The sequence below is a fragment of the Saccopteryx bilineata genome, chromosome 7 (genome assembly GCF_036850765.1).
Source record: "Saccopteryx bilineata isolate mSacBil1 chromosome 7, mSacBil1_pri_phased_curated, whole genome shotgun sequence".
Classification (NCBI taxonomy): Eukaryota; Metazoa; Chordata; class Mammalia; order Chiroptera; family Emballonuridae; genus Saccopteryx; species Saccopteryx bilineata.
In genome coordinates, this window is record NC_089496.1 from 21,958,264 (window position 1) to 21,981,212 (window position 22,949).

General features: G+C 39.1%; 1 protein-coding gene across 5 annotated transcripts in view; it reads left to right on the forward strand.

The window, feature by feature from the left end:
- Positions 1 to 22,949, forward strand: part of CDK14 (cyclin dependent kinase 14) — a 635,411-nt gene that overhangs the window by 483,107 nt on the left and 129,355 nt on the right. For all 5 annotated transcript variants that reach the window (XM_066239829.1, XM_066239828.1, XM_066239831.1 and 2 more), the window contains one exon: positions 18,195 to 18,243. In XM_066239829.1, coding sequence (XP_066095926.1) covers positions 18,195 to 18,243 — 49 coding nt within the window. The remainder of the gene's footprint in view (positions 1 to 18,194; positions 18,244 to 22,949) is intronic.

Sequence of the window (22,949 nt, forward strand, 5' to 3'; positions counted from 1 at the left end):
TCATGCATTCATTAGTTGATTCTTGTGTGTGTCCCAAGCGGGGATCCAATCCACAACCCTGGCGTATTGGGGGAACACTCTAACCATCAGAGCTACCCAGCCAGGGCTCTGCCTGCATCTTCTTAAGCCCTTTAAACCTGTGCTTTTAATAAATTGTCAGATGCACAGTCCTTAGGACCTAGTATGGAAACAGCCCACATTCATGACTCCCCTTGACTTGAAGACAGTGATGGAAAAGCTGGGGGGAACGGTAGACATTGCTGGGTGGGACATTCAGTGCAGGGAGGTTGAGAATGCGGAGTCTCCATGCCCTGAGGTTGCTCCGCACAGACCACGCCTGGGGCCAGGAGACACCCAGACATTGGGGCAGAGCAGTGACATCTTCCTTCCTCCGCTGGGTGCAGTGCGTCTGCTCCATCTGGCCCACAGAATTCCTAAGGAAGTTAAGTGAGATGATCTGTTTTCATATTCTCTTTATTAATTTTTATTTACTTATACTCTGTTTTTAAGAAGATTTGAGCTAGCTATATAATTGATATAAAAGTGCTTCTAAGCCGCCGAGGGCCTGTAACTGCGAAACAGTGATGTGTGCTGTTTATCCAGGTCCTCTGCCCGGCACGCCCTTCCCCTCTCGTCCTTTATGCTTTACCTCAAGAACATTTTTTATGTCTTTTTAAAATTTTATTTCTTTTTTATGTCTTTTTAAAAATTGATTGATAGCAACCATAATGATCATGGGTTACATCTGAATGTACAGGGGTGTAACTATGTGATGGTTATAAAATGGACTTCAAAATTATGCAGATATCTGACTCATCTCAGATTTTATTGCTGAAAAGCCTGTGGGCCCTCTTGACCCAAAGCTTAGGACATTTAGAGCTCTGTCCACCCACCACCAGCCACCATCGACTGCAATGTTGCCCTTCCTCCTCCTACCAATCAATGCCACTCTGGTCACAGAGTGGAAAAGCAAGTTAATTAGTAAGTTTATGAAATAGTGAACTTTACAGAACAAAGGAAGTAAAAAAAAAAATTAAAAAGTCAATTCTGACAGGAAGGACAGACAGTTATTACTGCCGTTCTTTCCCATTGCGGCGTTCATGCTGGGGGGTCGCGGGGGGTGGCGAGCTGGAGAGAGTGGTGACAGCGAGAGCCCCCCTTCAGTCAGCCGTCCCCGTGCTGCTGGGGCGCGCTGGGGCCAGCAGCGTCGTCGGGGCCGGAAGGCCAGTCGTGCACAGGGCGGAAGAGCCCCTTTCCTACGGCGTTGATGTGCTAGAAGGGAGACAGGTGGTAGGTAAACTGCAGGTTCGTGTGTCTGGAGAGCTGTGACCGCGGAGAGCACAGAGCAGCTTTGGAGGGGCTGGCCCTGAAGGGCCAAAGTGAGGCATTAGAATTGTATTTGAAGTGTGAGAAGATTCATTGGAGGGTTTTTTGAGAAGAGAAGGATAGATTTTTTTTGTGTTCAAAAGGACCTACTGACTACGAAAAGTCACAGAAAGAGGCTTTATCTCAAGTGTGAATTCCTCCTGATGAGTAGTTCCTGCCTGCAGCCCTAGGTTGGGAAGGGTCTACCATGGCAGGTCCTGGCCTGGGAGAAATTATGCTCTCACCAGTTAGCAGTAATGTCATAGACACAGGGGTGTTTTTTTTCCCCCCATAGGTCCTTAGCTAACCAAAGATTTGATATTAAATAAGTCATGGATATAGCCAGTGCTATAACATGAAAATAAGAAATAACTTAAATATTAATAATCACTCAAAAATGTAAAATACAGAGTCCCTCCTTGCCCGCAGTTTTGTTTTCTGCATTTCAGTTACCTGTTGTCAAATGAGGCTCTCGAGGTTAAATGGGAAGTTCCAGCAATAAACAATTTGTTAGTTTTTAATTGTGTGCAGTTCTGAGTAGCATGATTTATTTTTGCTCTGCACCACTCTGTCCTGCCTGGGACGTGACTCGTCCCTTGGTCCCATGTATCCACACTGTCTACTTTCCCTGCCTGTTCGTCACTTAGTAGCTGACTGTCCTTAACACAGCCCGTATGTGCAAGTGATCCTTATTTTACTTAATAATGGCCACAAAGCACAAGAGTAGTGATTGATGCTGGCAACACAGATATGCCTAATAGAACCTGGAAAGTGCTGCCGTTAAGTGAAAAAATGAGTGTTTATAGGAAAAAACAGTATGTAGAGGCTCGGTGCTAGCTGTGGTTTCTGGTATTCACTGGGGACCCCTATGGAAAAGGGGGAACTACTGTAACAACTCAGTTCCACCCCCAAAGACGTAGACCAATGGGTGGGATTGTCTTTATGAATTGTAGAAATCTATTTCAGTGCAAAGCAGAGACTATCCAGACTGACTTTCTCTTTTCTGCTTGAAGACTTGCACAGTTCTTTTCACTAGAGGGCAGCAGTGATAATGAAGATTAGCACAGTATCTATAAAATGCCATAGAAAATGTAGTGAGATTAAATTCTCAAGGAAAAGTGAAGTTCTAATTTTAGCCTTAACAACAACAAATCCTAAGTAGACTGGTTTCATACTCTTACTCTTAGAATTTTATAAGATTTAGTTTGGTAGTTATGCCAACTTCATCTCACCAAAGTTGGTATGGAATGCCAATCACTAAATAAAGACTTCTCTGTCTCTTTAATAACCTCCCAAGAGAATTAAAGTTCTTGTATACTGTCCAATTTGTGTGACTCTGTTCATATTGTATCTAAGAAAAGAATTAGAGTTTTAGTCTAAGAGGGTGGAGATGAGAATTAAATGAAGACACACATAATCTTCAAGGTACTGAAAACATTGTCATCTTAAACGTGGAAAATTTAAGTTGTTACATAGCATTGGCATTACCATAAACCAGCCATACACTTTTATTGCTTTTTTTAATTTATAACCTTTTTTTGTGTGTTTGACAGAGACAGAGAGAGGGACAGATGGGGACCGACAGACAGGAAGGGAGAGAGATGAGAAGCATCAGTTCTTCATTGCGGCACCTTAGTTGTTCATTGATTGCTTTCTCATATGTGCCTTGACCAGGGGGCTAAAGCAGATGGAGTGACCCTTTGCTCAGGCTGGCGACCTTGGGGTCAAGCTAGTGAGCATTGTTCAGACCAGATGCGCGCGTGCTCAAGCCGGTGTCCTTGGAGTTTCGAACCTGGGTCCTCTGTGTCCCAGTCCGATGCTTTATCCACTGCGCCACTGCCTGGTCAGGCTTTAATTTATAACTTGATGTTTTATATTTACCCTGCTCACAATGCATACTAACAAATGTATAGCTGGAAACCTATGCATTGCAGAGAATCCTTTGTATCTCCTGATGCCTGAACTTTTAAACATCTTTCTAAAAAGTTTACAAATATCAGGATCTCAGAAAGGAAGACAGGGCATTGGAAGTTTAGCTCTAAAACAAGAAAACTTCATTCCCCTGTTTAGGTTGGGTCTTGACAACAGTACCTTGAGTAGGAAACTGTCTCCGGGGCAGGAGTGAAACGGCACGAGTTCAAAGCCCTGTACTGACCACCTTGAGCAATGGTTCCCCAGCACTAAGGCTAAGTGGTTGAACCAAGGCGAGGATGAAAGAAGGATTTTCTCTCCACTGTCTCTGGGGCATTGGAAGCACGGAGAACAGAATGGTGTTTGTAACCTGAGAATCTCTGTACATTTCTGTATTTGAAAGTTCTTAGAAACACAGAATAATGGTGACAAATTTAAGTGCTGGTTGGTGATGCCATTTGCATTGTACAGTTTTTCACTGTTTGCCAGGTGCTTTCATATTTGCTACCTTGTGACGTCCTCACTGGGGCGGCTACGCAGAGAGAGGGGTGTGGCTGACGGTTGTTGAGGAAAGCCCTGCATCGTGGTTCAAGGAGCCCTGGGCCAGAACCAGATGCAGGAGTCCATCTACGTGACAGTACTCAAAACACACCACTCCAAGGCCAGGGCCATACAGCCAGAAGGATGCATTCACTGCTGACGCCTGTGGTGAGCTGGGTCAGCTGATCTTGGCTGGGTTCTACAGGGTCAGTTCGGGTCTTTTCCACACATGTGTCCTTGGAACGACAGATACAGAATAATGCTCTTCTTGTGACAAGAGACAGGAGAATAAGGGGTAGGTTCACTGCCACAGGCACATTTCCAGCCCCTGCTGTGTCAGTACCACTAATAATCCCATCATTTACATAAAACATCAGTGGGGCAGAGAAGTATACCCCTCTCATGAAGGTGGGAACACAGCAGAGAAGAGATATTTGCTGAGTAACTAATATGCCATAGTATGTCTTCTAACTTAGTAGGCTTGTTGGCTACTCCTGGCTAACATAAGTGAATCAAATTGATTTCTGTTTAACATCAGGTTGATTTTAAAACCTTTTTAAGCCATTATGATAGGGCTTCTGCTGCAAGATAAATACATGATTATGGAATAATAATTCTTATGCTGTTAGGTGAAAGAAAAATTATGGTTTCCATTATTTAAGATGCAAGTAATATTTTACCTGCCCCCCTAATATTCAAGTCAGACCAATAAGGTGATAAACTGACTACTGATAATTAGCTCAGCTGTACTATCTGATGAAATTTTCTTCTCTTACCCACGTGTCCTGATACAGCACTATCAGCACTTATTTGTAGCTAGCAGACAATAGTGTTTGCAATGGAGATTATTTTAAAAGGACATGAGTATGTACTGTATGTACACAGATGCTTTTGCCTCTAGAGCTAGCTTTGTAATCTCCATTAATAATCTCTTGACTGTAGAAAAGGACAGCTACACTGTCTCCGAATGCCAGCCCTTGCTCTCCACCAGTGCACCAGGACCACAGAATTACATCTAAGGAGTGAGGACATCGACATGTCTGTGATTTTTGTTCATTTCTTTAACTGTTGCCTCAAGATGGATATTTGAGGTAGCTTAGCATTTACCCTCCCTAGAGTAATATCACTTTTTATATACCACATGTCTGCCTTGTATATGTATAACATAACTCTACCAGATGCTTAGTTTTTTTAGCATCTTATTAATAACAGTTGTGGTAGTAATAATAGCTAACAGGTACTGCATGTTTATTATGTGTCAGGCACTCCTGTTAGCTCTTGAGATTCATTTTCTTACTGAACATTCATAGTTAACTCTTTAAGGTAAGTGTTGCCACAATTCCTATGTGTAAGATAGGGAAAATGAGGCACTCAAATATATTTTTTTGGTAAGGAACATGTCTAAAGTCACTGGAACTTGGCAGACATTTGTCGGCACACAGGACAGATTTGTTCTCCTAGACTTGAAAGGGCAAAGACACTTGATGCATGTGGGAAGAGAATTGTTTGTGTGTTGGGGTTTCATGTTGTTTTTTAATAGAGTTTACTTTTCAGAGAAGTTTTAGGCTCACAGCAAAACCAAGCAGGAGCCACCCTGGCTGGGTAGCTCAGTTGGTTATAGCACCATCCCGCTATGCCAAATTGCGAGTTCAATCCCCAGTCAGGGCACATACAAGAAACAACCAATGAATGCATAAATAAGTGGAAAAACAAATCAGTGTTTCTCTCTCTCTCTTTCTCCCTTCTGCACTATCTAAAAACAATAAAAATTAAAATATATATGTATATATATGTCACATCAAAGCCTCTTCCTGATAATACTAGCATCGTGTCATATCTCAATCATATACATTGGGCCATCAAGTGTTTTAAAGCTGTTATTTGCAATTGTACAATTTCTAGAATGCTCTGTTTGGCTCAATACACTTTTTTGGAGCTGAGATATCTAAAATCCCCATATTTTGGAAGAAGCTTAGCTTTCTCTCTTTGGGAGAAACCTTCTACTGTACATGAATTCTGCTTTACTTCTGTTCTGAGGACTGTAGATGGTTTCAATCCAGCTATTTTATATCTTGATCAGAATATCAACTGAAATGTTTACCGCTGGCCTGCTTTCTCTAATAAATATAACAAGGTAAAGTCTTGTGCACACTTGTAAATATAGTTTCTTCTATTGATGGTGCGTTAGTATTGGTTCCCATGGCTTATGATAGGCTACTTATGATCGCAAATGTCTAGTGTGCTGCTCTATCCACAGTGCCCAGAGCAGTGCCCGGCAAACAGCAGGCACACGATAAATATTTGTAGAGTGCATAAGCGATGAACAAAAATTCATGCCTTTCATCCCGAAGGATTGAGGGATATTATCTGTCACATAAACAAGTAACTAGGGTGATTGTAGGGTCACCAGAGTGATTCATGACTATGGTCATTGTCACCCTTATAAAAGACTGGAGGCTTTAGGCGCCATACTCTGCCAGGTAGTGGGGTGTCCACAGCTCAGTGTTTATATCCTTACTACCTGTACAAGCTCAAGGAGAAGAAGTAAACGCATTTGTTCAAATGTAAAAGAATCCTAAGGAATTTACTTTTGAATAGTTGAATATATAGTTAAGAGCAACGATTTTTCAACCTTTTCATCTCATGGCACACATAAACCAATTACTAAAATTCTGTGACACACCCAAAAATATATTTTTTGCTGATCTGACAAAAAAAATGGTATAGTCTTGATTCATTCGTCCAAACAGCTATTGTTGTGTTAGCTGTTGACTTTTTTTAAAATGTGAAAATCGCTAAGGGAAAAGAGGTCAGTGCCCCTTACAAAACAGTTATTGTGTGTATTAAAAATTCTTGTGGCACACCGGTTGAAAATCACTGGCTTAGAGGAGCTAATTATAAAGTACATCTAATAATTCCTATGGCATTTTGGACGTACTAGTTTTTATACTGACATGTTTATTCCATGGTATTATTTACATTGGATGCTATTAAATCCATTTGCAAAAGATATACTAATAAAGTTTGAGAATCTTAGGATTTTGTCTCTATTGCTAGTCCTCCTTTACCTCCCTCCTTACCAGGCCCCTCCACCCCCCCCCCAAAAAAAAAAGATATTAAGAAAAATGTTAAGTTTACAAATTCTGGCCCTGGTCGGTTGGCTCAGTGATAGAATGTTGACCTGGCGTGTGGAAGTTCCAGGTTCAATTCTCAGTCAGGGCACACAGGAAAAGCAACCATTCTGCCTCTCCCCTCCTCTCCTCCTCCTCCTCTCTCTCTCTCTCTCTCTCTCTCTCACACACACACACACACACACACACACTCTCACTATCTCTCTCTCTCTCTCTCCCTCTCTTGCAGCCATAGCTCAATTGATTTGAGAGTGTTGGCCCTGGGAGCTGAGGATGGCTCCCTGGAGCCTCCACCTCAGGTGCTAAAAATAGCTCAATTGTGAGCATAGGCTCCAAATGGGCAGAGCATCCACCCCTGTTGGGGCTCATCTGGTAGATCCCAGTTGGGGCTCATGTGGGAGTCTGTCTCTCTATCTCCCCTCCTGTCACTTAAATTAAGAAAAAAAAAAAGTTTACAAATTCTGGCTTAGCCTTTCAAGTCTTTTGAACATAACTTGGTGGTTTTTATCTGTTGATTTAACTATTTGTTTTCTTGTTATTGAAGTTGAAAATACAGCAGTGTCTTATAATGTATGCAAACACAGATTGGTGAAAAAGAAATGTGGAAAATAGCAGAATTATTCTCCTACATCATTCTGTACATACCAATTAGTAAATGAGTCATTTCCAATTTAGGTTCCAGCTTCCTGTGAATTCAAGGATGCTTTTGCGGTGTGTGGGGCCCCTTCAGGTGTAACTCTTTTAAGCTGGGAGACTTAAGGACCTGCGGCATTGTTCTTTAGCTCTTGGCCTGTGGCATTTCAGTGAATTGCAATGTGCAAGCATGTCTGGGGGTTTGAAGAAAAACCTTCCCAGCCTTCCGTTCCTCACCCTCCTCACGTTGCACAGCAAATGATTTCTTCCCGTCTCCTGTTTGTTGTATGTGATCATCCTCTGCAGTGTCCCTGCAGTAAGAGAAAGTAACAATCAGCCTGCAGGTTTAAATTAATTGCTCCCTTCAATTATGCTATGAGTTAGCTAATGCTTTAAATTATAACATTCTAAACTTCTAGTTTAAACATAATTTAAGAGAAAACTGACATTAAAGAACCAAGTGACTGAGTAATCTTAGCTGAAGAACGTGTAAAACACGCTCAAATACTCAAATAATGTGATAAATTTACTCATATGCAGCTGAATACCTGCTTAATTAAACAAACTTGTTAATAACTTGGGGAACTAATGTGAACCCCTTTTTTGTTTTCATAACTTATATGAGTAATTATGTAGCTTTCACTCTAATGGAACATTACTTTTATTTATGATGGAAAGTTTTTAAAATACAATGTAAATACAATGTACGCTCATTGCCGAAAATGTGAGAAATGGCTCCATTTGACATTGTGTACTTTAGCAGATAAGATTGGAAAGGTTCTGTTTTGTACAAGACATCCGGTCCCGTGGGTGACTCGGAGGAGTTTCAAATATCTGGGTTGATCTTGTCTTCACTTAGAAAGAGATTGACACAGCCCTGTGCCTGTGGGCTCTCCAGAGAATGTATCTGTATCCACACTGTAGGGCTTTTCACCATGTGTTGGTCATTTTGTACCCACACTCTGTGCCACTGAACTGTGACCAGGATGGATTCATGTTCCTGTGCCCATCGCCCATGCAATGCCTGGCACCCAGGCGGGTGCCCCAGTGACATTTGTAAGAGTTCATGTGAAGTTGTTAGAAGGTAAATGTAGAAAGACTTCCTTCTTCCTTATTTTTCCTGCTTCCTTATGGCATATTTCACTACCAATTTTGGCTCTTTTATGCATGGCTAAAATTGACATATTGTATTTCAGAAAAAAATTTCTATTAGCATATGCTGTCAAGCTTTAAATAGAAGCAATTCTTAGAACTAATATTTATGTGTAGTCAATTAATTGCTGAGAATAATAATTTACTTGTAAATGCAAGATTGCATTAATTTTATCTGTAATGGAATTCTTGTTCCTCCCCAAATCATATCAAATTATTAAAATTGCTTTGTGGAGAGTACAAAGTTAAGGAGATCAAATTTGTTTTACAATGACATTTGATGCAATTAATTTTTAAATTATATCTTGCTTTTTAATACTAGACTTTAGATAATAATAATTGTTTTTTTAACTTTAAAAAATTATTCTTCTCATTTCTCCTTACTTTGTCAGTTAATCCTCAAACCTAGAATATACCTTTAAATTTCTGTACTATACCAGTGATTTTCAACCAGTGTGCGGCAAGAATTTTTTTAAACATGCTATACCTGACTATTTAGTCAGGAACACTGATCTCTTTTCCAAATAAAAAAAATGACAACGGCTAACACAATAGCTGTCTAGTGTGAATGAATCAAAATTATACTTAGTTTTTGCGGGGAGGTTTGGGTCATATTGGCAAAAAATATAATATATATTTTGGTGTGCTGCATAATTTTAGTAATTAGTTTATGTGTGCCATGAGATGAAAAGGTTGAAAACTGCTGCTCTACTTCAACTGTCTAAATTATATTGCATCTTATATAATGCAATCTCCTAGAGAATAATTCAGACATTAGACATTCTTCTGAAACAAATACACAGTTGTTGGTGAGCACATTTGCCTGTGGCTTTGGAACATGGATGTTAGTAATGAGGCCTGGTCTAAAGCTAATGCTCATCATGATAGCACATGGCTAGTTTTGGTCAGTGCCTATGCCTTGCAGGTTATTTAATATTTTGACAGTTACCCTGCTTGAATGAAGACACTGAGACTTCATGAGAACTTTTAATAACTTCAGAATCATCATGGAAAGATCAATGTATTCTCAGGGGAATATTTGAGTTGTATATGTAATTCCAAATCTTTGAACCCTGGGAATTAGAGATCAATTATTTATTAGTTCTTGGTGGATTCTTTAAGATTTTATTTATATAAAATCATGTCATCTGCCCCTGTGCTGAGTCACTCCCCAAATATAAAGTGAATATTTTTCCTGGAACCAGCAATACCAGCAAAGGAAAGCAGGTCACCAGCCAAACAGAAGCTCTCCTGCTGCAGTCAGAGCAAAGAATCACTTAGAAGCAGGGAGCCATCAGGGATAAAATCTTGAGTGCTAAGGTCTGAGCTGCATCACCACCACTACACTGCTGAGTGCTCACCAGAGGGTGGCAGGCGGCAGGATGTGGAAGCACAGTCCCGTCAGCGAGGGTGGAGCCAGGTGCTGGCCATGGCTGTGGCCCAGGCAGGAGCACAGTCCTGCCTGTGGTGGCAGAAGCTGGGGAGGCTGCAACTGAGGCCTGGCACAAGCACAGTCCCACCTGGAGGGGGGCGAGGGGTGCAGTGGCAGAAGGGGCACCCAAAAGCAGTACAACCTGCAGCTGTGGGCAGAGGGCATGAGAGCTGTCCTGCCTGCAGTCGTACCCACAGGGGCCAGGCAAAAGCCAGGAACCGGCTGAGACTTGTGGCTGGGCACAGGAGCGCAGCCCTGCGGGGCAGAGGCAGGGGATGGCCGCGGCTTGCATAACAAACGCGTGAATGCAGTCCTACCTGTGGAGGCCAGGCAAAGGCCGGGGGCCAGCCAGCATTTACAGCCCAGGCACACGAGCTCAGTCCTATCTTTGGGGGTGGTGCAGAGGCCCGGCTGGCCAAGGCTTGCAGCCTAGGCACACGAACACAGTCCCACCTGTGGAGGTGAGGCTGAAGCCACAGCAACCACCGCAGCTGGCCTGTGCCAGCAATGCCCGTGCCCAAACACCTGAGGCAGCAGCAGAGGGGGTGGTGGGCCTGCAAACAGACCACACCTAGGGAACACAGAGGCCATACCCATTGGACTCCTGTGGCCACACCCTTCTTATACACAGACAAAATGGCAAGGCAGAGAAATGCAACCCAAATAAATCAACAAGAGAAACCCCCAGAAAAAGATTTGAATGAGATGGGAATAACCAAATTACCGATGCAGAGTTTAAAATAATGATTTTTATGATGCTGAAAGATCTTAGAGCAACAATTGATGGACCTAGTGAGCACCTAAATAAAGAGATAGCAAGTATAAAAAAGGACATTGAAATAATAAAAAAGAATCAGTCAGAAATGACAAATACAATATCAGAAATGAAGACTACCACTGGAAGGAATTAAAAACAGGATGGACAAAGCTGAGGATCGAATCAACAAGTTAGAGGACAAGATAAACAAAAGTACAGAAGCAGAGCAGCAAAAAGAAGAAAAAAGGTTCAAAAAGTCTGAGGAAACTCTAAGAGAGCTCTGTGACAACATGAAGAGAAATAACATTCGCATCATAGGGGTTCCTGAAGAGAAAGAACAAGGGATAGAGAATCAGACTGAAGAAATCATAGCTGAAAACTTCTCTAAATTGATGAAGAAAAAATGTCACACAAGTTCAAGAAGCACAGAGTTTTATTAAGGATGAACCCAAAAAGGCCAACACCAAGACACATCATAATTAAAATACAAAAATTAAGAGATAAAGAAAGAATACTAAAAGCTGTAAGAGAAAAGCAGTGTATTACCTACAGAGGAGCCCCCATAGGATGACATCTGACTTCTCAACAGAAACATTAGAGGCCAGAAGGGAATGGCAAGAAATATTCAAAATAATGCAAAGCAAGAGCCTAAAACCAAGACTTCTCTATCCAGCAAGGCTATCATTTAAAATTGAAAGAGAAATAAAAAACTTCCCAGACAGCCCTGGCCGGTTGGCTCAGCAGTAGAGCATCAGCCTGGCGTGTGGGGGACCCGGGTTCGATTCCCGACCAGGGCACATAGGAGAAGCGCCCATTTGCTTCTCCACCCCCCGCCCCTCCTTCCTCTCTGTCTCTCTCTTCCCCTCCTGCAGCCAAGGCTCCATTGGAGCAAAGATGGCCCAGGCGCTGGGGATGGCTCCTTGGCCTCTGCCCCAGGCGCTAGAGTGGCTCTGGTCGTGGCAGAGTGACGTCCCGGAGGGGCAGAGCATCACCCCCTGGTGGGCAGAGCGTCGCCCCTGGTGGGTGTGCCAGGTGGATCCTGGTCGGGCGCATGCGGGAGTCTGTCTGACTGTCTCTCCCCATTTCCAGCTTCAGAAAAATACAAAAAAAAAACCCAAAAAACAAAACTTCCCAGACAAAAAAGAAAAAAAACTCAAGGAATTCATTACAACCAAACCAATGCTGCAAGAAATATTAAGGGGCCTTGTTGTAAAGAGAACAAAGGGGGAAAAAAATCTAGTAAAAGAGGAATGTAGATTTAAAAAATAAAATGGCAATAAACAACTACATATCAGTAATAACCTTAAATGTAAATGGATTAAATGCTCCAATCCAAAGATATAGGGTAGCTGCATGGATAAGACAACAGGACCTGTACATATGCTGTTTACAAAAGACTCACCTCAAAAGAAAAGATACACATAGACTGAAAGTAAAAGGATGGAAAAAAATATTTCATGCAAATGGAAATGAAAAAAATGCTGGGGTAGCAATATTAATATCTGACAAAATAAGCTTTAAAACAAAGACTATAGTAAAGGATAAAGAAGGTCACTACATAATGATAAAGGGAGCAATCCAACAGGAAGATATAACCATTATAAATATCTATGCACCTAATATAGGAGCACCTAAATATATAAAGCAGATTTTTATGGGCATAAAGGGTGACATCAACAGCAATACTATAATAGTAGGGAATTTCAATACCCCACTAACATCACTGGGTAGATCCTCAAGAAAGAAAATTAACAAAGAAACAGCAGACTTAAAGGATACACTAGATCAACTCAGTTTAATAGATATTTTCAGAACCTTTCATCCCAAAGCAGCAGAATATACATTCTTTTCAAGTGCTCATGGTACATTCTCTTTGATAGACCACATGCTAAAACACAAAAGTGGTCTCAACAAATTTAAGAAGACTGAAATCATATCAAGCATCTTCTTGGATCACAATGGCATGAAACTAGAAATCAACCACAACAGAAAAACTGAGAAACACTCAAACACTTGGAAACTATGTAGTATATTATTAAATAACAAATAGGTTAACAATGAGATCAAGGAAGAAATAAAAAACTTCCTTGAAACAAATGAAAATGAACATGCAATGACTCGATATTTATGGGACACAGCAAAAGCAGTCCTGAGAGGGAAGTTCATAGCACTACAGGCATACCTTAAGAAGCTAGAAAAAGCTCAAATAAACAATTTAACCCTGCATTTAAAAGAACTAGAAAAAGAACAGCAACTAAAACCCAGAGGAAGTAGAAGGAAGGAAATAATAAATATCAGAGCAGAAATAAATGACATAAAGACTAAAAAAATAATACAGAGGTTCAATGAAACCAAGAGCTGGTTCTTTGAAAAGGTAAACAAGATAGATGAACCTTTAACCAGACTCACCAAGAAAAAAAGAGAGAGGACTCAAATAAATAAAATTAGAAATGAGAGAGGAGAAGTAACAACTGACACAGCAGAAATACAAAGGATTGTAAGAAAATACTATGAAGAACTGTATTCCATAAGATTAGACAACCTAGGCGAAATGGACAAATTCTTCGAAACATATAATCTTTCCGAAATCAATATAGAAAAATCAGAAAACCTAAACAGACTGATTTCATCAAATGAGATTGAAACAGTTATCAAAAAACTCCCAACAAACAAAGTCCTGGTCCAGATGGCATCATAAGCGAATTTTACCAAATATTCAAAGAAGAACTAACTCCTATCCTTCTCAAGCTATTTCAAAACATTCAAGAGGAGGGAAGACTTCTAAACTCCTTTTATGAGGCGAGCGTAATACTGATTCCAAAACCAGGCAAAGACACTACAAAGAAAGAAAACTATAGACCAATATTCCTGATTAACTTAGATGCTAAAATTCTCAACAAAATATAGCAAACTGGATTCAGCAATACATAAAAAAATCATGCATCATGATCAGGTGAGATTTATTCTGGGGAGATAAGGCTGGTACAATATCCTCAAATCAATCAATGTGATTCTACACATAAACAAAAGAAAGGATCAAAATCACATGATAATATCAATAGATGCAGAAAAAGCATTTGATAAAATTTGGCACACATTTATGATCAAAACTTTCAGCAGCTGACCAGGTGGTTGTGCAATGAATAGAGCGTCAGACTGTGATGCAGAAGAACCCAGGTTTGAGACCCCGAGGTTGCCAGCTTGAGCACGGGCTCATCTGGCTTGAGCAAAAAGCTCACCAGCTTGGATCCAAGGTCACTGGCTTGAGCAAGGGGTTATTTGGTCTGCTGAAGGCCCATGGTTCAGGCCCATATGAGAAAGCAATCAATGAACAACTAAGGTGTCACAATGAAAAACTTATGATTGATGCTTCTTATCTCTCTCCATTCCTGTCTGTCTGTCCCTATCTATCCTCTCTGACTCTCTCTCTGTCCCTATAAAAAACAAAAAAAAACACCTCTCAGCAAAGTGGGGATACAGGGATCATACCACAACATGATAAAGGCCATCTATGAAAAACCCAAAACCAACATCATAATATCATAATCAATGGGCAAAAATTAAAGAAATCCCTTTAAGATCAGGAACAAGGGAGGAGTGCCCCCTTTCACCAGTCTTATTCAACATAGTTCTGGAAGTACTAGCCACAGCAATCAGACAAGAAGAAGAGATAAAAGGCATCCAAATTGGAAAAGAAGAAGTAAAACTATCATTATTTGCTGATAATATGATACTGTACATAGAAAACCCTAAATTCTCAGTCGAAGAACTACTGGACCTGATAAATGAATTCAGGAAGGTGGCAGGATATAAAATCAATATTCAGAAATCAGAGGCATTTTTACACACCAACAATGAACTGTCTGAAAGAGAAATTAAGAAAACAATCCCCTTTGCTATTGCAACAAAAAAAATAAAGTACCTAGGAGTAAATTTAGTCAAAGAGGTTAAAGAATTGTACGTGGAAAATTATAAAACATTGATAAAAGAAATCAAGGAAGATACAAACAAGTGAAAGCATATACCATGTTCATGCATCGGAAGAATAAACATCATTAAAATGTCTATATTACCCAAAGCAATCTATAAATTCAATGCAGTTCCTATTAAAATGCCAATGACATACTTCAAAGATATAGAACACATATTCCAAAAATTTATATGGAACCAAAAGGAACACGAATAGCCTCAGCAATCCTGAAAAAGAAGAATAAAGTGGGAGGTATCACACTTCTTGATATCAAGTTATATTAGAAGGCCATCATACTCAAAACAGCTTAGTACTGTCATAAGAACAGGCATACAGATCAATGGAATGGAACAAAGAACCCAGAAATAAACCCACACTTTTATGGACAATTGATATTTGACAAAGGAGGTAAGAGCATACAGTGGAGTAAAGACAGTCTCTTTAACAAATGGTGTTGGGAAAATTGGACAGGAACTTGCAAAAAAATGAGACTGGATCACCAACTTACACCAATCAGAAAAATAAACTCAAAATGGATAAAAGACTTAAATATAAGTCGTGAAACCTTAAACATCCTGGAAGAAAACATAGGCAATAAATTCTCCGATATCCCTCATAGCAATATTTTTACTGATTTATCTTCACGGGCAAGTAAAATAAGGACAAGATGAACAAATGGGACAATATAAAACTAAAAAGCTTTTGCACAGCAAAAGACACCATTAACAAAATCAAAAGACAACCCACACAGTGGGAGAATATATTAGCCAATATGTCTGATACAGGGTTAATAACCAAAATTTATAAAGAACTTGTAAAACTCAACACCAGGAAAGGTAAATAATCCGATCAAAAAATGGGCAAAAGAAATGAATAGACATTTCTCCAAAGAGGGCATACAGATGGCCAATAGGCAGATGAAAAAATATTCAACATCACTAATCATTAGAGAAATGCAAATTAAAACCACAATGAGATACCACCTCACACCTGTCAGAATGGTGCTTATTAACAAAACAACACATAATAAGCGCAGGCGAGGATGTGGAGCAAAGGGAACCCTCCTGCATTGCTGGTGGGAATGCAGACTGGCGCAGACACTGTGGAAAACAGTATGGAGTTTCCTCAAAAAATTAAAAATGATACTGCCCTTTGACCCAGCTATACCACTTTTAGGAATATATCCTATGAATACCAAATCACTGATTCAAAAGAAGAAATGCACCCCCATGTTTATTGCAGCATTGTTTACAATAGCCAAGATCTGGAAACAGTCCAAGTGTCCATCAGTGGACGAGTGGATTAAAAAGCAGTGGTACATATACACAATTGAATACTATGCAACCATGAGAAAGGAGGAATTCTTAACCTTTTGCGACAACATGGATCGACCTGGAATCTATTATGCTAAGTGAAATATGACCTCACTCATTTGAGGAATGCAATGAACAATGTGAACTGAGCAATGGAACAGAGGCAGAGGCGGGATCAGAGGGACCAGAGGGAAAGCGTTCAGAGGGAGAGTAGAAGAGAAGATGGGATCAGAGAAGGGAAAGAGATTAATGAAATTATATATACATAACAGCATTATAGAGAACAGGACAGCAAATCCTTGAGGGAAGAGGGGAGGGCATTAGGGGGGAGGGGGTATGGGGGGCCAAGGGGAATAAGGGAGTGAGGGTAGGTATATTTGGTAGGACACTTGATTCTATGTAAATACAAATTAAAAGCATACACACACACACACACACACACACACAAATTCAATGGTTGAATAGGTTAAATATTTACTAGCAGTAATATGGGGGGAAATCATGTCATCTGCAACAGAAACAATTTTATTTCTTCCTGTCCATTTTAGATACTATTTATTTATTACTATTTATTTATTTCTTATCTAATTTCTTTGCCTTAGACTTCCTGTACTATGTTGTATAGGAGTATTGAGAGTGGCACCCTTGTCTTGTTCCTGATCTTAGAGGAAAATCCTTTCATCATTAAATATAATATAACAAGTTGTGGGCTTGTCATATATGGGCTTTATTGTGTTGAGGTACTTTCCTTCTATATTCAATTTGCTGAGAGTTATTATTATGAATGGATGCTGAGTTTTGTCAAATGATTTTCTGCATTGATTAAGATGATCAAGTGATTTTTATCTATTAATATGATATATTTTTGTTTGCATATGTTGAACCGTTCTTACTTTCCTGGATACATCCTATTAAAGAGACAGTATTTCTCATTGCTTGTGGGAAAATGAAAAGTAACCTGTCAAAGTGTCTATTTAAAGGTAAAATGTACATGCAATTTTCCAAGCAGTTCTACTCTACTGGGGGGAATCTAATCTATCCAACAGAAATGAAAACATGAGTGTCTAGAGATAGATGTGCAAGGATATTTACTAAAGCATTGTTTTTAAGGTGAAAGGAACTGGAAGCCACCTAAATTTTCATCGGCTTGAAAATAGATAACTTATGGTACTTCTAGATTATGGAATATTAATAGAGTTTTAAGACAACTTTACACCTATTTCCTTGATTTGAAGGATTGTCCACTATATATTATTAAATGCTTAAAATTTTTTAGAGAATGTTTATTGTATAATCCAAATAAAAAGTAAAATAGTGTATATACCTGTATATATGGATAGGGTTGTGTTTAGTAACATAGGAAATGTAGAAAGAGACATACAAAGCCATTAGTAATTGTTATATCATCATGAGTGAACAATGGGAACAGGAGAGATGATCAGTATCTATTCTATGCCCCTTTGTTATTTAACTTGGTAAAACAAACATGTTTTAATTTGAAAATATAATAAAGCTTGTTCAATGAGAACTATAAATATACATTATAAGGCATTGATAGTTTGGCTTTGGGCAAGTGGAAATATCATCGAGTATAAGAAAGGAGAGCCAATATTACTGTATCTGGTCAGAGCTGTATTCATAGAGAAAAACAGCTGCTGTTATTTGACCAGTGTGTCAGTATTCTCCTGTAAATTTACTTACAGTTTGGATGTTTGGAATTTACATTTTTTAACCCAATTTAAACTTAGTTATTCTAAGAAATAATCACTACAAAACTAGATTATGAAACAAATCACTCTAGACAAAAGAAAAAAATGCTTCACTGTTTAAAATGTTAAGACCTTCCTATTTTAAAGGTGAAGACCTACTGTAGTTAGCATAATATGGCTAAATCGAACACTGTCTTTTTAAAAGTTGACTTTAAACATACTTTTTAAACAATACATACATTTTAAACAAAGATTGTTTATCATTTTTCTTTCTGTTTCAGAACGCTTTACGGTGTACAGCTCTAAACACCTTAGACAAGCATGGAATAAGTAAGTCTTTATGCAGACTATATTCATTCTCTCTCTCTCTTTTAATTTTTCGAACTCTCCTGATTAGTTGTCATGACATTTTTTCATTTGTTCACCCAGTTATTCATTCATCCATTCATTCAGCCATTAACCAGTGATCAATCTGTACTGTATTCTGGCCGCCATATTCCGCTGAACCAGCACTGCTGTGTCTGAGTTTGTGTACCCAGAGCAGAGTGGCATTGCTTCAGAGCTGTAAATCCTGAGATTCATTTGCTCCATCTTTATGTAACTAGACTTCAAGAAACATTTTAGTGTCAGCTAAATAGCATTTATTAAGTGCCGTAGAATGACTAACTTTATAATCTAAATAAAGTTGATGACAACTTTTCAGTTAGATAAAATTGATCCTTCAATTTTTTTTTTTCCAGTTTACTTATTTTTCCCTGAGCCTTATTGGCAAACTAAGTACTTTTATTACTTGAAGTATATGTACTTCATTTATTTGATTTCTGTTCTGTCACCTGATGTTGTTAAAACAGTTTTATGTATTGGTTTCAAACTTTGATGAAATCTGTAGATCTGGGTTTCTCAAGTTATTCGAAGGTCTTTTATTGGGAGCAAACCTGTTAGTACATGATTGAAAGTGAAAAGCCCAGTAATTGAGTCACTCTCGTTTCATTGTGGGCATCACGTTTCAAGCATTATGCTAGGGAAAAGCTAACTAGAACTGCTTTGATAAAATATACTATCATTTGTTATAAAATTTTGTCTCTGGGGAGCTTTGGGTTATACTTAGTATTATTGTCTCACTTTTTACTGTTACTATATTTTAATTATAGATGCCATAAGTTATGAAAATAAATAGTAGAACAAAATCTTTTTAAATAAAAATGTCTTCAATAAGTACTGTTAGTAGGTAGATACAGTGGACAGCTTATTGTGAGGAACTCATGGAATGAATACATTAAATTCTGAAGTTGTTTATTTGAAAGATTTGGCAATTTATTTTGATTAAATTCAGAGTTAGAAGAACACTCTAGTGTAATTATTTTTGTCTAACACAGGCTTTGCATTTGCCATTTGAAGAGTCACTTCTTAATTTCTAGTATCCCTAATATCTAAGGAGGCACGCCCTCTGCTGGGAGCATTCTGTATATGTTCCTCGCCCTTTTACTGACCCTTCCCCCCACCTCACCACAGCTTCACTGATCAGTGGCCTAACATATCTTAATTAAGTGCTTTCATGCACCAAGTAATACATACAGTGTACAGTCCCTACCTTAATGAAATGATCAAACACATGCCTCATAATTGCTCAAAAGGTTTTGTTCAACCAGGTACCCAGTTTATGAAACAATTCCGATAAGATGGTTGAATTTCTAACCTGATATTTGAAGTCACAGGAAAATCTGGCACATTACATATAATAGTATTTGGGGAGAAGAACTTCCCATTCAGATAATTCCTTTTCTTTCCTTCAGACAAACAAAGCAAGAATGGCCTCCAGAATTCCCAGGAAAATATATGGCAAATCTTATCTGCTTAAAATAGTCTACAAAAGACAGGAGGAGGTCTGTGGATGATGCTGTGATATTTCTTCCACTGTCCTCTTGTGGTTCTGACCCCTCACCATTATACTTGATCCGCTCCAGTCATTCATTGTTGCAACTTGTATTCAGCGCCTGCCATCATAGACACACTAGTGTACGTGCCCCACCAAATGGCCTTCCGGGTTCAGTCATTCCACTATGACTAGCAGGATGCCTCTCGGAGAAGATGTTGTTTGTTTACATTATCTAAGTTATTTCATGTCTTCCAAAAAGAAAAGGAAAATTGAAGTAGTAGTCAAGCTTTGTGTTGTTTCACTTGGGTTAGCGTGCCTAGGACCTTCCTTCCTTTGAGAGCTATTGTTTATATCACAACAGAAGTAGTTAATTTCATTGATAAAAATCAGGATGTGTAGTCCTCTGGTAGTGCTGCTTTAGAAATTTTAAAAACTATGTGCCTTGTGCTCAGTCTTTAAATTTTACTTAAAAGGTGCTGGATATCAGCAAGTAAGCTTTCACTTTGGAGCGCAAATATTCTTAAGAATATTATTTTTCACGAAATAAGAAGTGTCTCTTTAAGAGATTACTTTAGAGATATTTATTACTTGCATTTTCCATGAACATGAAATTTCTAATTTTTCTACCAAAAACAGTGTCTAGAATACTGAAAGATGTCTTACATTTTCATGTAAAGTTTTTTAATCAGTTGATAGAATTGTAATGATTTTCTTTTAATCCCTACCATCACATATGCTTTTTAAAAATTTTGGAATTAACTCAAAGTTATTTAATATACTGAGTCCCCAACCTTAGATTTCTTTTAAAACATTTTAGGTAAAATATTAAAAGCTGAACTTGAGATAAATTTTTTAAATTATAAACAAAACTTGTTTAGAACTGTGCTAATTTTAAGTCCCTGTGAGTCTTATTTTTTGTTGCCTTAAGGATTTATTTTAGAAAATGCTAAGTGACTCACTAAAAATATTATAAAACTATTACTTTCTGGTATCCCAGTGTTACATATTGAATCCTTAGAGCCACGCTATGGCCTCTAGCCAATTCGAACCCCATACAATTTAGAGAGAGCTGGGAATTCAGGCATTAATTATATTATTATTATTATTTTTTTTTTTTTTGAATTTTTCTGAAGCTGGAAACGGGGAGAGACAGTCAGATAGACTCCCGCATGCGCCCGACCGGGATCCAGCCAGCACGCCCACCAGGGGCGACGCTCTGCCCCTCTGGGGCATCGCTCTGCCGAGACCAGAGCCACTCTAGGGCCTGGGGCAGAGGCCAAGGAGCCATCCCCAGCGCCCGGGCCATCTTTGCTCCAATGGAGCCTTGGCTGCAGGAGGGGAAGAGAGAGACAGAGAGGAAGGAGGGGGGGGCGGGGGTGGAGAAGCAAATGGGCGCTTCTCCTGTGTGCCCTGGCCGGGAATCGAACCCGGGTCCCCCACACGCCAGGCCGACGCTCTACCGCTGAGCCAACTGGCCAGGGCTAATTATATTATTGATTCTTCCTCCAAATGGACCTGTGACCCTGCACCCATCATTGACATTTCAACATTTCTCACTTCAGAATGAGGTCTAGATTCAGAAGAACTACATTTAAACACTGCTAAGCAGTGCGGACTTTCTCTATCGCTGCAAACTAATTTGCTTGTCTGCAGCACAATTATGTAACTGAAGCGAATGGTGAGTTCTCTTGTACAGTAGTAATAGGTTCAAAATAGAGTGAACTCATTTGCAAGAACTAATTTGAACTAATTTCAATTTAGATGGGTTAATAAAAGATGGGTAGGTTAACACAGAAGTAAGTCACTGTTCAAAATTAAGTACCGATGTCTTTAAAATATATATATTAACTCAGCTCTTAAAAGCTAGTGGATATGTTAACCTGCCTAAGAGAGTAAGAATTTCTTGAGGAATGAATCCTTAAGTCTCTTTGAACGGCTGTAACATGTGACCCAGATTATTTTAGGGCCAAGTCTGCCCTAGGTAACACCCATGCAACTCCCTGCTGACTTCATTTATACCAGTAACCATAGGCATAATTTTATCCTTTGAAGGATTTTTTAGTACTCTGGGCAAACAAAGCACTGATGGGAGAAAAATATCAAAAGATCTAGCAGCTATCTAAGCTCAAAAGGATAATATAAAGAAGAAACCTTAATTATGGGATTGAGAATAATAAATATATATTAATAATGAAAAGACAGTTGTTTTTATTCCCTTGGAAATGCGTGACCTGGGTGGGCTCTTCCTCCTCAAAGGGGACTTTGGGCTGAAGGGACTCAAATCTTAATTTTATAAATGCATGTACTGTTTTCTGACTGCCTTCAAAACATTCCATTTCATTTCATCAGAGTTATAAAGACTCCCCTATTTTTTTTTCCAAATCTATTTATGGTTGTCTGACATAGGCACGTACGTGCAATCAAGCAAGAATTCCAGCCACTTAAACGATCTTTTATTATTTTGGCTGTAGAAGAAGCCTTAGTACATGTTCTCCAGCAAAGTTAAGGGTAGGATTCCAGGAACACATTTGCTTGTTTTGGAACTTTTTAATAGCTGAACTCTTTTTTGGAGTTTTGAAAGTAGAAAGGAGAGAACTAAGGTTAAATCACCAAAGTCACAGAAGGCAAGGCTTAAAAACACAGCTCGTAGCTGATAGAACAGAGCCCGTCCACAGACTTCCATGGCTGCTGGTCCGCCGCCTCCTGCTTGCTCCTCCCACGTGCTCTAACTCTCCCTACAATCCTTCCCGTTAGTTAAATCCAACCAGGTTTCTCTTAAGAATAATAAAAAAAATTGATACTTTAAAATGTGTAATAAACAGAGACATTGCAATGAAGCTACCTTTATGAAGAGTTAAAAATAGAGAAGAAAGCATTTGTCTGTGTATATTTGAATGTATCAGCAGTCACAAGTCCTAACGTTGTGTTCTTGAACGTTTATTAGAATATTTTGTCTAATTTGATGATTAATTTCCAATACCTATTTTTAAAAATGACTTGCTAGAGAGTTGTGTCACATGTGCACAAACAAAATATATTTAAAATAATATCTGGAGGAATAACAAATTTCACTCTATATTTATGTTGGTGGTTCTCTACTGTGTTTTTCTTAATTGCTTATTAAGCTTTAAATCAGTGCCTTCTCAAGAAACCAGGGGGC